Raw genomic sequence first — 14806 nt, forward strand, 5'->3', positions numbered from 1 at the left:
CACCATGTTTCACTGTGAGGACAGTGTTCTCTGGGTTGTTCACCTCCTCCTTTGTTCTCCAAGCATAAGCAGCATCTCTTTGGCCAAAGAGCTGTAGTTTGTTTCATCTGACCAAGAGACGCACTTCCTGTGTACATAATCTTTCTCCAGGGTGTTCTTAGCATATCTTTATCTGCAGAAGTTGGGTTTTTTTCCTGTGTAGGTTCCAGCGATCGTCTTCTTTGAGACTACAATGACTTGGCTGCGTCATTTCGTGTCATGGCAGTTGTTCTGGGGTCTTTGGACACATCAACACTCAACAGTGTCTTTGAAATCTTTGCTTCTACCTCGGCTTGTTCTGCACTGTGTGGCTCTTCTAGAATTTCCGGATAATCCTTCTCACACCAGTTCTGGATATATGGAAACGCTGTGGTAACTCTGTATATCCATTTCCTGCTTTGTGAGCATCAACAATTATATTAAGTCTGAACTGATTTCTTTGTTTTTAGCGTGATGCTTTCTCAAGTGACAGTTTAAACCCTGGCTGAAGTTTTTAAACTTTGTGTTAATTGAAAGATAAACTCAGTTTTAACTTGACTTTAGACAGTTTTAAAAACTTAAAGCACATCGTTGTACAGCAGTGGTTTGTGCTGAGGCTCAATAAAAAGTCAGGGGGCTAATAATACTGACACAGATAACTTTTGTTTTTTTCTGAAATAATTCTGTTGTTATTTTTTTAATTTAAATAAACAAACATGTGGAGCCTTTGCAAGTTGTGATCACATTTTTTTAAACAACCAGGGCCTTAATAGTTCATTCTTAAAATCACAAGATTCATTTTTGACCAATCAAAACGCCTGATGTTACACAACAGCGAGTGACGCAGAGACACTGACTATGGGAAGGATAAAAAGGGATATGAAAGGAGAAATACTGCTCAGCACAAAACAGCATTTCAGCAGTTTTCTGAGCAGAAATAAAACGTATCATCTATTCATTATTCACACATCAAGCCACTCCTGCTGTTGTTACTGGCTACTTGTGCCATTTAGCCCTCCTGGGAGGTGCCTGCACACCTTTAGCTTTACTGTCACTCTTTTACAAGCTAAATGCAACCACACGAACACTTAGACCCATATGAGACACACGACCAGCCTGTTTTTTCCTGTACACGGCCCTCAGCAGGAAATGAAGCCGCTGTTATCAGTGCCATTAAGGAGAAGCTGTGACTTGCGGTCTCAGCCTATTCCCCATTCTGCTGTCTAATCTCAGGGGAATCTAAAGTCACTGAACCACAAACCACATCACAGTCTGCTGACTGCAGCACTCAAAAGCTGCCGTTTAAAGGTCGGAGTTAGAAATGTACGCCACTGCTGCTTCTCAACGCCAACCGTGATCCAAATATGACGAGCTAATAATGGTCGACTTGCAAACACAAAGCCGTTGTTGCGCCGTACTTACCTACTGATGCATAATAAATTATCAGCACACTCGCTCACTGTTTCTTTATACAGCAGCTGTCTTTAAAAACAGGTAATCGTGAATATGAGATGATGGAGATAGTTTTTATGTATATGACATATAGTCTGATTTTATACCCATAAATCCATCTACATTTATTACAAGACTTAACTGATGTAACCTATTAAAGATATACTGGCAAGCTCAGTTAATCCTCCTCTTATGCCGGGCTCACACTGTGCGATTTTGTCAGTCGCGCGATTCAGCTCCTGCTCAAACTGCACGATTGACTCGCAGGGGTTAGAAGTTCGTAGGTCACGATGCAGGTCTCACACTATACAACCCGATGCTCTGATGCGACCCGAGTGCTCACACTGTGCGTCCATAACATGAAGGTTATAACAGAAATTCTGTCGCTCGCTCTCCCTCTCTGTCTTTCACTCACACAGACACACACCACCGCCATCAACTTTGCTAAATTGCTAATGAAAAACATGATCAGGCAGCTGTGATTGAGCAGCGACGTCCATCCAACTATTTTCACGGTTGTTGTGGTCGTGATCATTTTGTGAGGCCACATCGAAAAGGCTCGGATGAGCTTTCCAAAGTTCTACAAGTGCCTCCATCGCTTGTGTCCAGATCACACGCTGCACTGCCGTGCTGCGCCGTCTTTTTCGCTGACATTTTTGTTTGCGCGTGCGCAGTGTGAGAAACTGCGGTGACACCCTCGCGACCAAGCGATTGATGATCGGGAGCTGGTCGTGAGGTGTTAATCGCTTCTTGTTACCCCACGTATACTACACGATGCACGATGAAGGCCAAAATCGGGCCAAAAATCGCAGTGTAAGCCCAGCATTACTGCACCTTTACCAGGGTACAGGCTTACAGCTCCACTTCGTCCTTCTGCTCATAATAGTAAAGATGTGTTCGAGACAGGAAATACGTTTTCCTGTTTGATAGCAAGTGTCTTTTTCTGTTCATGCAACAAGAAAAAAAACAACCCAAAACATCCAACAAACACCCTGCATGCAACAAAGCCTGTTCACCCGCGGTTGGTCAACAGAAACTGGACAGTTTACTACAGTTTTCCTAACAGCTGGATCTCGTCAGGAGCAACAAAGTGAGATCTGCAATGTGGATGTTGGTTATCGCTGACACGCCGCGTACTAATTTTACCTTGACAGTGCTGATGAGCTGGCCGTCGATGTACAGCGTGGCCATGCTATTCTTCAGCATGCCTTTGCTCATGACCAGCACCAGGTGGTGCCACTGGCCCTCGGCGATCAGCTCGCCACAGCGGAATCGAGCGCAGCAGGGAAGGATCTCGTAGAAGGAGGCTTCTTCGCTAGAATCATCCGCTGCTTGATGGGGGAAGGCAGAGAGAAGCAGGGGGCAACATCAATGAGTCAGAGAGCTCCAGCAGAAGTGAGTATATTAGCTCAGGGTAAAAGCCCCAGAGAGGAAGCCTGTTTGGTCATAACAGGAAGTGCACATTTCAAGGTCATATTTATCAAATATAATCTCTAAACAAAACTGTATCAGCATTTTAAACTCAAATATCTAACAGAAAGTTTTCAATTCTTTTCTGGGAATATATACTGTATGAAAGTGCATCATCCCAAAAACAAAACAGTAATGGGTTTGGGCATACAAGCTGGAGATTTCACAGATTTGAGATAATTTTCTCCTGATGGTTCACCAAAAAGAATCCTAAAGCATGGACAAAGTGTAGAGGTCTAGAGGATGGTTGTGCAGCGGAGGATTATTCATTCTTGTGGTTATGCTGTAAACCGGAGTTTAAGTCTAGTGCTGCCACTTACAGTACGTCTGCAGCAGCTCCTCCTTGGTGGAGACGGTGAGCGAGCGGTCTTTGGCTGACAGCACCACAGCCAGGCACACATAATGCTGCTCCGAGGAGTTGGCCCGACGGACGATGGTCAGCAGCCGCACCGGGTGGGCCTGAGGGGATGTGCTGAACCTCTCCACGCAGAACCAAGTGGAGTAACTCAGGCCTGATGGGGGAGGAAACAGGCGCTCGCCTGGGTAAGAAAGGGGGGAGTGAGAAAAGACAGAGGTTTATTTGTTTTTATTCATATAAATATATATATTTTAAAAATTCACAATTATTTTTATCTCAATGCTTTACATATTAAATCCATCCATCCATAATAGATGGGTCCACATTGTGGGGCAAACAGACAGGCCTCCCCCCCAGTCAACATCTCCAGTTCTTCAGGAAGGCCACAGAGGTGTTCCCAGTGTATCCTGAGGCTTCCCCTGGGCTTCCTCGTCACGTGACCTGCTCAACAGGTGAGCTGACTGAAATATCTCCACTCGCCCTGCTATGAGCCCACTTCTATTGACAACAACGTGTTATTTCAGTCATTATTCACTGGCCGTGGAATGTAGATTGACCAGAGTGTGAAAGCAACACAGTGAATTGACAGCTCTGCATCCACACACATGTACTCGGGGCCATAATACCTACATCTATGTAAACATCGCTAGTGGCTCAATGGACTGTTTTAAGAAAGACGTAAAGCTTCGGGGACCAAAACTGAGCTTTCATCCGTTTGTGATCAAACATTTTCGTCACTTTACATATTTTTTGGACAGATTGTTTGTTCTCGTCTTGCCAGTCCAGAAAACTAGAAACTGAGTTATTGTAGGCTTGATTTTTCTGTCCTTTCATCTTTTGTTATTTCTGATCTTATGGGGCGATCGTGGCTCAGGGGGTTGGGAAGCGCATCTGTAACCGGAAGGTCGCCGGTTCGATCCTGATCGTTGCGTCCTTGGGCAAGACACTTTACCCTACCGCCTACTGGTGTTGGGTGGTTGGATGGTTTCTATATGGGATATGGCAGCCTCGCTTCTGTCAGTCTGCCCCAGGGCAGCTGTAGCTACGACTGTAGCTGCCTCCACCAGTGTGTGAATGTGAGAGTGAATGAATAGTGGTATTGTAAAAGTGCTTTGGGTGCCTTGAAAAGCGCTATATAAATCCAATCCATTATTATTATTATTAAATGTTGTGTTTTCTTGCATTTATTAATGTGACATACTGCAAACAGCTAACCTATTTGACTCGTCTTATCACACCTATGAAAAAATGCTCTCCATTTTTTCCTGGTGCAGATTTGCATTCTGCAAACGTTTGTTTTGCTTCGGTGCTTTATCTGTGCCAAATACACCACGTTAAATGATGCCATGTTTATGTATGATCAGCCAGAGCTGCAGAACAGCACACTGAGGGTGTAGGAAAGATTTCAATTCAGCCTCCGGGTGTAGATCGAGGTGTACAGTAGCTCGCATTACCATTAAAACGAGCTAAAACTTTGACGTAAGCTGCCAAAACATGAAGGCAGTACTCTGTCGTGCAGATTGGTTAGAAAAGATCTCAGAGTCTGTGGCTCGGGATGAGGTTGTCACTCAAATGGTTATCAGACTGTCTGTGGACTCCATCACAAACTGTAGAAAACTGGTTTGAGGGATTACATCTAATTCTTATGCATATCAATTTACACTTGGTGGAACAGTGTTGTTGTGAGCAGAATGAAGATATTTTGATGAATGAGCCTCTGGATGATGTCATTCACAGATATGGGTCAGACCGAAGTGGATGAGGAAAGAGAAGGAAGTAAACAGAGAGGAAGGGAGGAGACGGGATAGAGATAAATGAGGATATGGAAGGGGAAAGTGACAAAGAATGGATAGAATCAGGGCAGGGAAAGGAGGAAGAATGAAGGAGACTGAGATAAGCAGTGAAAGGCACAGAGAAAAGGAAAATGTGAATGACAGGAAGAAATGAGGGAGGAACGAGTGAGGTCTATAAATAGAGTTGGGTGACTAGCAGGAGAAGACGAGAGCAGAGCAGTGTGGGGCGGATGAGCACAGAAGGAGCGGCATGAATAGGTAAACAGATGGAGGAACGATAGTCATGTATGAGTGGATGGAGAGGAGGGTGGCCTGGGAGGAAGAGGAGAAAGGAGAGTCTAGCTGTGCTTCATAAATACTAAATGAGGCTACAACCTAAAAATTCAAGCATAACATCGCGGACAGTTTATATGATAAAATCTATTCTGTAAAAGATCAATATTGTTTATGAGGTTTTTCATAACAAACACATTTTATTTTTAACACACTAAAACTAACGGCTCAAGGACAGGTGAGGTCTGAAGCTCAGGATACGCAGACGTGTTTTTCTTTTTGCATAAAAAACAAAAAATGATGAAAACAGAAGAAAAAAAAGCAAAAGCAAAAGAAATCCAAAGAGGTTTTGCAAAAACACACAGCTGCTTTAAAGAGAAGGAAGGAGAGTGAGAATAAAGATGATGGTAAAATGGAGAAAACAACAACGAGGCCGACGGAACGTAAACAGAAAAAACGGGACGAAGCGGCGAACGCGGTGATGCGAGTGGGATGTGTGGCGTTAAAAATTAAACACCAAGCAAAAAAGGGAAATGCACAAAGAGTTTTTGTGTACCTGTGGGCTAAAAATGAAATTAGGTGGGATGAAACACAGGCTGTGCAGATGAATCTATTCTTACTCGTCAATTGAAAACGCTTGTTTTAAGGGGCGGCTGTGGCTCAGGAGGTGCAGCAGGTCATTTACTAATCTACTAATCGGGAGGCTGGTGGTTCAATCCCAGTGTGCATGCCAAAGAACCAGTCAAGTTACCGTTTCTGAACAACAGAAATGAACAAGCCAACAGGATAAAGGACAAAAACAGTGTCTTAGAGTGAGTCATCTGCAAGAAGTGAAATCCAACGAGCAGCACTCGAATACTCTGCTTTACACAGTTTCCTGTTGCTTCTTTTCATGAGAGAGGACTGAACGAAGAGTGGAGCTGATGCACGGACACAACATGACTGATCTAGTTTGATGTGACATGTTCTCACAAAGACAGATGAAGGTTTGTGGATATGATTACAGCTAAATTCTCACTTCCTCCCCACATCGGATGCACCGTATTTCCTCTAATAAAAACTGGCAGTTAATTAAAAGCCGGGAAAGCAACAAAGGCCTTTATGCCACAAAAAGTTTAACTGTTTACACATTAACCTAACAAGCGAAAGATCCCCGACTCTATTCCCCGAGAAGACGCAAATCCCTTAGGGGTTGCATCAGGACACCTCTGTCAAATCAAACATGCAGAGTTGCCCGCTGTGGTGACCCCGGGTGAATAAGGGAGCAGCTGAAAGGAGCTCTGCAGAGTGACCAAGGTGCATAAAGTGGTTACACAATGTGTCCGCTAGGTTTATAAAACAGACTCGACATTATAATAAAGTAGTTCTTCTGTCTCATTGATCCATTCTCTGTTTTGCTGTGTCCAATGCAAAGCTGTAAATGTGAAACCACTGCACAAAGTGTTGAGTTTGTATTAACAACACAAAGCAGCAACCTTAACGGAGGCGATCAAAAGGAGGCTTTGCCCTCATTTAATTGAAGAATTATGACAGAAGACCTGCGTATAATAAAGCTTCTGCAGTCGGGATAAATGCACAAGTTTAATTGATGTGATAAAAACATTTCAGCCTCAAAGAACCATTCACTGTTTAAAAGCATGCAGTTTATTGCATGTCAGTTTTAAAAAGTCACTGCAGGAAAGCACTGGTGGAGTTAATGGTGCCAAAGTTTAATGCAGAACAGACAAAAACTGCAGTTCCCCTTAGTGTGATGTGAATCCATCCCACAGACTTCCATGTTAAAAAGCCAGTTTAACAGCATAAAAGCATGTTTACAGCCTGCCACGGAAACATTTGGGGTCTTGATGGATATTTTCTCCCTACATAGCAACTGTAACTTGGATACCGTCAAACCTCCAAGTGTAAACACTTTAATCCTGTCAGTCAGGTGACCTTTGCTTTGTTTGTGGCAATGATCATTTTCTGCTTACGTGCAGCAAAGACAAACAGTCAGCACATTAAGCATGTGACTTTTCTGCTTTTCACCATTTTTAGAAAAGCAAATCCATTACTACTCTGTCCTTTGGTTATTGTAAGGGCTAGGATTAGTTATGTCACTGACCTTTATGTTGCAGCTTCAAAGTGTAGCTTGGTGGGCCACTGTGCCTGGTTAACCTATAAAATCAGCCTCCACGTTCATGCTAGCAGATACCCCGAGGCCCAACCAGTCGGTGACCTTTGTGCTACAGTAAATGGAATCTGACCCAGCACAATGATCTATTTTTACCTGTGCCCATCCCGCTCAGCACTGCTCCATCGCTGACACCTGAAGCATTGGTGTTGTTGGTGGGAGCGTTGTGAGGCGCCAGGCTGGGCAGGAACAGGCACCTGCACGGGACAAGAAGAGGACAGATTAACGGCTGCAATCTGGGGAAAAAACAAGACACGTCGACAGCTTACACGCGCATTTGTTGTGCGACAGATTTGCTGCGCGTTTGCTGAATGTCCGCTCCAGTCTTGCTCCATCGCTTAGCTAAACTGTTAGAAAAATTCCAGAAACAGTATGGTAATTCACACGCTTCAAAACACAAGCTTCATATTATAATATGGAAATTTTGAGCTGCCTAATACTCGCGGATTAATTATGTATGAGAAGGAGATAGAGGTGGGATGAAAGCGCACATCCAGAATCATTTTTCAAAAGAAATCTGCTCAAAGTCAGCTGCAGCCCCCCGGTACTCGCTAAGGTTGGTGCTGATAGTGATGATAATGATGATAATATTCCATTTAATTGTCAAAAAACAGGATGACGCCTGCACAGTGAGACCACATACACAACTCCTCAGTAAGCTCGAGTCTGGTGTCTGTGTGCACTGTCGTCCACTTTCTCAAGGACTCTCCTGCAGACAAAGGCTGGCAATCGTTCGACAGAAGTACAAAGATTTTTCTTTGTGAGTTGGCGTCGCGTTCTGCTGACTCACTGCCCCTCGGTGAAGGTGCCATTTTCTCCTCTCTAATCATCCTGAACCAGTGCTGAAGACACTGGTGCTCTGGGAAATGAACAGGGGGATTGGGTTTTTTCCCTCTTCAGGGGAGACAAAGAAGTCCTTAGAGTGTGTCAAGGCCAATTCACCCAGAAACATGACAGATTTGAACTGAGCTGCACTGGAGGACACTGCAAAAAGCCCAATTAAAATAACTGTAAATCTGCAGTATTTCACTGTAAAGTAAAATAAATGTAAATCTGTGGAAACCCAGTTAAAACAGCTGGAAAGCCAAATTAAAATAACTGTAAATTTGTAGTTATTTACTACAGATTTACAGTTCTTTCACTGTAAAGTAAAATAAATGTAAATCTTCCGTACAATAATAAACAACAGAATAACTGTATTTATAAAACTCAATTTCTCTTACAGTTTTACAGTTATTTGACTGTAAAGTAAAAACCTGTTATTTTGTTGCACATTTACATTTTTTTTTAGTGGAAACTACAAAACTGCAGCAGAAATATAAAACTGTATAGATGCAAATATATGATCAGTCTCATCTTTATGAAGCATAGATCGTAAACCAAAGATGCCGTTGTTACATCACCCATCTGAGCTTATTAATGCGACCTTAATAAGGTCACATTATTTATTTATTTATTTTTGTGTGCCATTTGGATCTTTAGCATCAGAATTGTTGTCTTAAGGCCAAGAAAGATGCCAAGCGGATTTATTTTACCAAGTGGATCATCATGGCCTTGCCATATTGGTCCATTTGATTGACCTTTATTATAATTATGAATTTATTTTATTTTTGGTTGCTACAAAGGGACAGACATGACTGGGTGATAGGACAGGGAGAAAGAATGAAAGAAAGAGAGGGAGAGAAAGAAAACCAGAGGGGAGAAGAGACGGTGAGAAAGGGGGGAAGAAAGAAAGAAAAACAAACAAAACACCTGGATCACCAAAAAAAAACAGAAGAGAAAGAAAACAAAAAAAGAGCAACATAATAGAAACAGTGTGTGTGCTTTGAGGAAACAGCCAAGAAAGGTGTAGTCCGTGTCTGTGTCTAAGGTCACATTATTAAGCTCAGTGAGGGAGAAACTGAGGAGCGGTGAGCACTACTGTCAGCTACAAACACCAAACTAAACCCTGATTTATTGTCCTTTTTTGTTTTAATGGGAACTGTTCACACACAAAACTAAATGTTGTATTCAATAAGACTTTAAACTAATGATCAACACCATAAACTCATCAGGAAAGTGTTCACCAAGGAATTGAGGGCTGTTTGCTCGACTTCTTTTTCTGCAGCAAGAGGAATTGCTCTCTGCTGCCCATTTAATTAAATCCAACTTTAGGGCACTTCTGCATTGTGTAAACTTTTTAGATGTGGGATACATCCATCTTTGGGACGTGTATGTGTTTTTCTATAAAAGCAGTTCAAACCACCTCACTGCAATCCCAAAGTTTTAAAATTAAAACCGAGAGCAAAGCGTGACTGATTTATTTCTGTACTTCTGCCTTTAAAAGAAAGATGACTCAGAGGAAATGAACATCGATTTTAACAGCTGTTTTTATGCTGATAAGCACAAACCAAACCATGTATGCATGTATGTAGTGCAGAACGAATCAACCATTGAACTCACGAGTCCTAAGACTCATGCACTCAAACGGTGTCACCAGGTATTTACATCTTCTTCTTCTTTAATATAAGTTCATTGTTTTTCAGTGGCAGCAGTAATGTGTAATGGGATAAAGTACAGACTGGCTCAAACTGGAGTTTCTGGAAACCCAAAACAATTCCTTGTCTCATTGTTCATGAGATTTATTAATGATAATGGTTAAAACTGGACGACACAAGCAATGTGAGCATCTCCTTTTATCTTGACATAACTGTAACAGTCACACATAAAACCTTCATTTTTATTTGTTCGCATTTTAATAGCCACAGTCACGGAGCCCACAATGACCTGGTTTTTTTTCCACCTCCTCATCTTCTTTTTCCACCTGGACAGGAAGGTCAGAGGTCAGGAACACCATCCCAGAGGCTGGCAGGGATTGAATAAATTTGTATCAAGGACACTTCTCAAGGACAGAGTCACTGCGCCGGGCCCCGGTTTAACAGACAGCCTGTCAAACTAACAAGTACACCGCCCTGCTGCCTCAGAGTAACTACATGTAGCTGTCTCTTTCATCACCCCAGGTTAGGTTATTAAAAAGACAAAGAAGAAAAAAAGGAAAGAGAAAAAAAAGCACTGCAGGGATTTCACCGGCACGTTATGCTAATTTATCTTCTTCCAGCGAATGTTTTCTCTTTAATTCTTTAAAAAAAATGAAATAAAAAATGGTGTTTCCTCCACCTTTAACCTTTAAGACTGAATCTTCCTGGCCTCATGTGCATCCATGTGTCCGGCTCTGTGTAAAACTGTTGTGTGTTATAGAGAGTGCGTCTGTGTATGAGTCCTAATAGCAGCAGAGGCATCAATATTTCATGTTGACAGATGGGAGAGAAAGGAGGGGCCGTCTCTCTCTGGATGTATGAGTGTGCGTTGTGCGTCTCCTCCTCTGTTTAGCAGAAAGTGGGCCACTGCCTCGTTGCCTGTGTGCTGCTTTGCTGCGTTTTCAGGAGAAACTCCATGTCTTATTCTGAGCTGGCTGCTGTGATGAGTCGTGCAGGTTCTTCTGAGTAAAGGAAACAGCAAAGCTAAGAAACGCGCTGGAAGTGCGATCGCTCGGAGGGGGAGGGATTTTTCAAAAGCAGTAGATAAAAAGCAACTGAATCGCACGCTTGATTCCTGACAATCTTGGGAAGTTTTGACACTGCAAGAGGCTTCTTGGAGTTGGTGCACACTTTTTAAAGAGTTTAAAACATGTTTTTAAATGAAAGAGTTTTTAGAGCATTTCTGAGAGCTAAACAAGACTACACTGGATTCCTCCTGTCGTGTAAAGACGGGTTCATTAGTTAAACTAATCATTTTAAATTTGCTGTAAATGTGGATGTGAGAGTGATGGTTGTATGTCCATAGTATAACTCACATTTCATCCTATATCATCTGGGACAGACTTCAGTTAAGTAAGGCAGCACAGACTTCTCGCTTTAATGCAGACTGACTGTGGTTACGTGCAGTCACCCTTTAAAAAGGCCCAATCTGAGCCAAGAAAAGCCTGTGAAATAAAGGCTCATCTGTGCCACAACTGAATACTTTTACATGTTCTGAGATAGGAATTTGCATTAAATAAAGGTGGTTAAAAACATATAGTCAGGGGGCCAGAAACAGGCCGCTGAATGGTTTTGCAAAATTGTAGAAAATATATTAACAGTATAATATTTTATACAATTAATAATAGGACTAGCACGATTAGTCGACTAGTCACGATTACGTCGACTATTAAAATCGTCGACGACTGATTTAATAGTCGACGCTTCGTTTGAAGCTTTGTAAGATCCCAAAAGACGCAGGAATAAGTAGTAGGATTTAAGAGTGTAATAACGGACTGAAACAGAAGATGGCAGCACTGCATGTACAAGGATGCCAGCTGCCGTTAAACCCCGAAGAAGAAGAAGCTGTGTCCCAGAATTCATAGCGCAGCCCAGCTCTGTTTCCAACAATGGCGGCAGCTAGTTAGTTTTAATATTACTCTTATTATTCTTTCTGGGTCACAAAATAAACGTTTAACATATTTTCAGGTGAGAATGTAGCTGTGTAAACCTCAAATATCTGCTCAGTTTATCAAGACACCACATATTTTCAAAAGCGCTCCGACGTTTTCGGAGACGTCTGTTAGCCACTAGCTCGATAGCTAGCCGGGGGCTAGGCTAACTAGAGCCGTGAGAACACCGGACTCCCGGCAAATCGTTTTCAAACCCACCGCCGTCTTTCACTACTCAGGTTAAACATATATAAGTCACTTAGATAACTTACAAATGTTATTGTTTGGCTTTTTTTAGTATTTTATTTGTTCCTGATTAAATCGGTTTGGCTGAGATTAAAGTTATAGTTTTTACACAGCTGAATAAACGTCAAGCAGATTAAACTCCATCGAAACAATCTGCAAATTTCATTAAAATTTAATAAACTATCATCTTGTCTTTATTTTTAGTTAGCACATACCTTAAACACTTAAAGCTGTAAGCTAATGATAGTTATATAAGAGCAGATGCTGCTTGTGCAATAAGCTGTAAGTTTTGCGTCCAATGGATGATGATCTGATTAGTCGACTAATCGCAAAAATAATCAGTGACTAGTCGACTATCAAAATAATCGTTTGTGGCAGGCCTAACTAATAACTTATTCATACTTCTGGTGTGGTGATGCTGGCACTGCTACAGACAACTAGAGTGGAAAGATGAATTTTCAGATCCTGTTTGACACACTTACACAAATGTTTGATCTGGAAGATTGGTGCTGTCTTATTGTGTGTAGTACTGACATCACTGCGGTCCTCAGTGTACATGCTGGTGTAAAAACAGGTGGTTAAATGGCATGGCAACCAAGGGCCTGAAAAAGTGCTGGATGTCAGTTTGTTGCTTCCACTTGCTGTTTGTTATGTTACAGGCTGAGTCACTGACACGGGATGTTTTGTGCAAATTTAGATATTTGGTCTGCTAAGCTTGCATTTTTTCGTCAGGGTAAAGAGAATCTCACTGCAGTTTTTTTTAAATCAAGTCTAGTCTTACAAAAGACTGAAGGACCCTGGGTGTAGAAATGCAAACTGAATGAATATACTCGTTTCCACAGCCGCAGCCATCTAATAATTTAGTGCAGTTGGCTCACAGTAACCAACCTGACAGGAAACTTCTACTATGATCTTCTGCAAGATGCACTTATGAATATTAATGAAGAATGTAACACATCACAACTGCGTCTCAGCTCAACATGTCCACAAAAGCATGGGGGACGAAGTGTTGAGGTCACAGCCCACACACCGTCTTCTGACCCCCGCGCTGACTGTGGTGCTAACACACAACACAAACCGCAGGGTGCAGCGGACGGCGTTCCAAGGGCTCCGTGTGACATAAAAGGCGGAAAATAAGCCTATTTGTATGCACAGCTCCACAACTGGAGGCGAATAACAGGCTCCTGCTGAGACAGTTGCAGGTACTGCTAAAAGACACTCACACACAACCTGTTTATGGCGGGGAAAATAACGTTACGTCCTCAGGCGTGTTTCACGGGCGAGGAAAATTGATCCGCAAAGAGATTTAGAGCGAAAATGGTTTACAAAAGAATGGGCGCCATCTGTTACTCCACCCGTAAGGACAGGAAATTGTAAAAAGTTACAGGAAGTGTATATGCTTTATATACATCGTATATCTTATATAAGTATCCAATCATGGGAGCGCACGTTAGATTTTTCTGATGAAAAATAACTGTAAGAATCAAGTCTGACACTCTTATATGGATATAAAACATTTACAAGTTATACTTCTTTATATACAGATTTGTTTCCATAAAGGCATCAGTATTTTCCAAAATGTACACCAAAGTTTGTCCCACTCCTTAAGTCTGAAAGAGATTGTCACATTAATATAATTTTTAATTTAATAAGGACTGAAATGGAGAAATGTAATGAACAGAATAGCTGTTGCCTCTGTGTTGCAGGCCACATGTTTACAGGAGCATGTTTTGGTTTCATAGCTGCATTAATGTCAAGTTGATATATACTTTGCAAGCAGCTGTCACAAACATATCAATTCTGTCTCCTGATATCCAAGATTAGCCAAGTTTGGTCAGGCTAACGGTCAGGTTAGAATCTCCCAGAACTTAATCATGAGACATCCTGTGTGGCAACCAGGGTTTTAATAGTTTTGCAATTTTCATTAGTTTTTATTTTTATTTAGTTTTGACTTCAGATTTTCAATTTTATATCAGTTTTAATTAGTTTTTACCAATTGTTTGCTAGTTTAGTTTTTATTTTTTTGAAAATCCTTAGTTTCAGTTATAGTTTTGGTTGTGTTTGCAATAATTAAGTGTAACAAAATCCCAGTTTCATCATATCAGTCATTCTGCTTATCCTTGGGTATGTTGCTATTCCAGCTACCATACTGCACCCTGGACAGGTCGCCTGTCTGTCGCAGGGCTAACACGGAGAGACAGACAACTCACATTCCCACCTATGGGTTCTTTAAATAAATAAATAAATAAAGGCAGATGAACAACCATTGATACCAGGCAACTATAAAATGTATATCTTGGCCCCAATGAGACTATTAACTCTTGCAGCACCGGGTGTTCGTAATTTTGGTTCAAGTGAATTGATAAACTTTTTGAAGGTAATTGACTCACACAGTTGTGTAGATATCCCCGTCCTGTTGTCTCGGGATGCATCACGCTGCCTTGCCTGGGGTTAGCTTCTGTTTTAGGTAAGCTAGGTTAGCCTTCTTGTGTGAGCTTTTCAAGTGCACTTTAAGGTTTGTGGGATTTTTTTCCCTTTAGAAATGTCCCTCATAATTTGTCTGTTTCCACTACAAGACA

The 14806-nt window shown here is 41.8% G+C and overlaps 1 protein-coding gene across 3 annotated transcripts in view; it reads right to left on the bottom strand.

Moving 5' to 3' along the window:
* Positions 1-14806, bottom strand: part of wdfy3 (WD repeat and FYVE domain containing 3) — a 119884-nt gene that overhangs the window by 46186 nt on the left and 58892 nt on the right. For 2 of the 3 annotated variants that reach the window (XM_087849483.1, XM_087849482.1), the window contains exons 19-21: positions 7631-7731; positions 3261-3479; positions 2617-2801 (exon numbers count right to left, since the gene is read on the bottom strand). In XM_087849483.1, coding sequence (XP_087705609.1) covers positions 2617-2801; positions 3261-3479; positions 7631-7731 — 505 coding nt within the window. The remainder of the gene's footprint in view (positions 1-2616; positions 2802-3260; positions 3480-7630; positions 7732-14806) is intronic. The other variant, XM_087849484.1, reaches the window with a different exon arrangement.

Source organism: Neolamprologus brichardi, chromosome 12, assembly GCF_056152115.1.
Source record: "Neolamprologus brichardi isolate AB-2024 chromosome 12, ASM5615211v1, whole genome shotgun sequence".
Taxonomy (NCBI): domain Eukaryota; kingdom Metazoa; phylum Chordata; class Actinopteri; order Cichliformes; family Cichlidae; genus Neolamprologus; species Neolamprologus brichardi.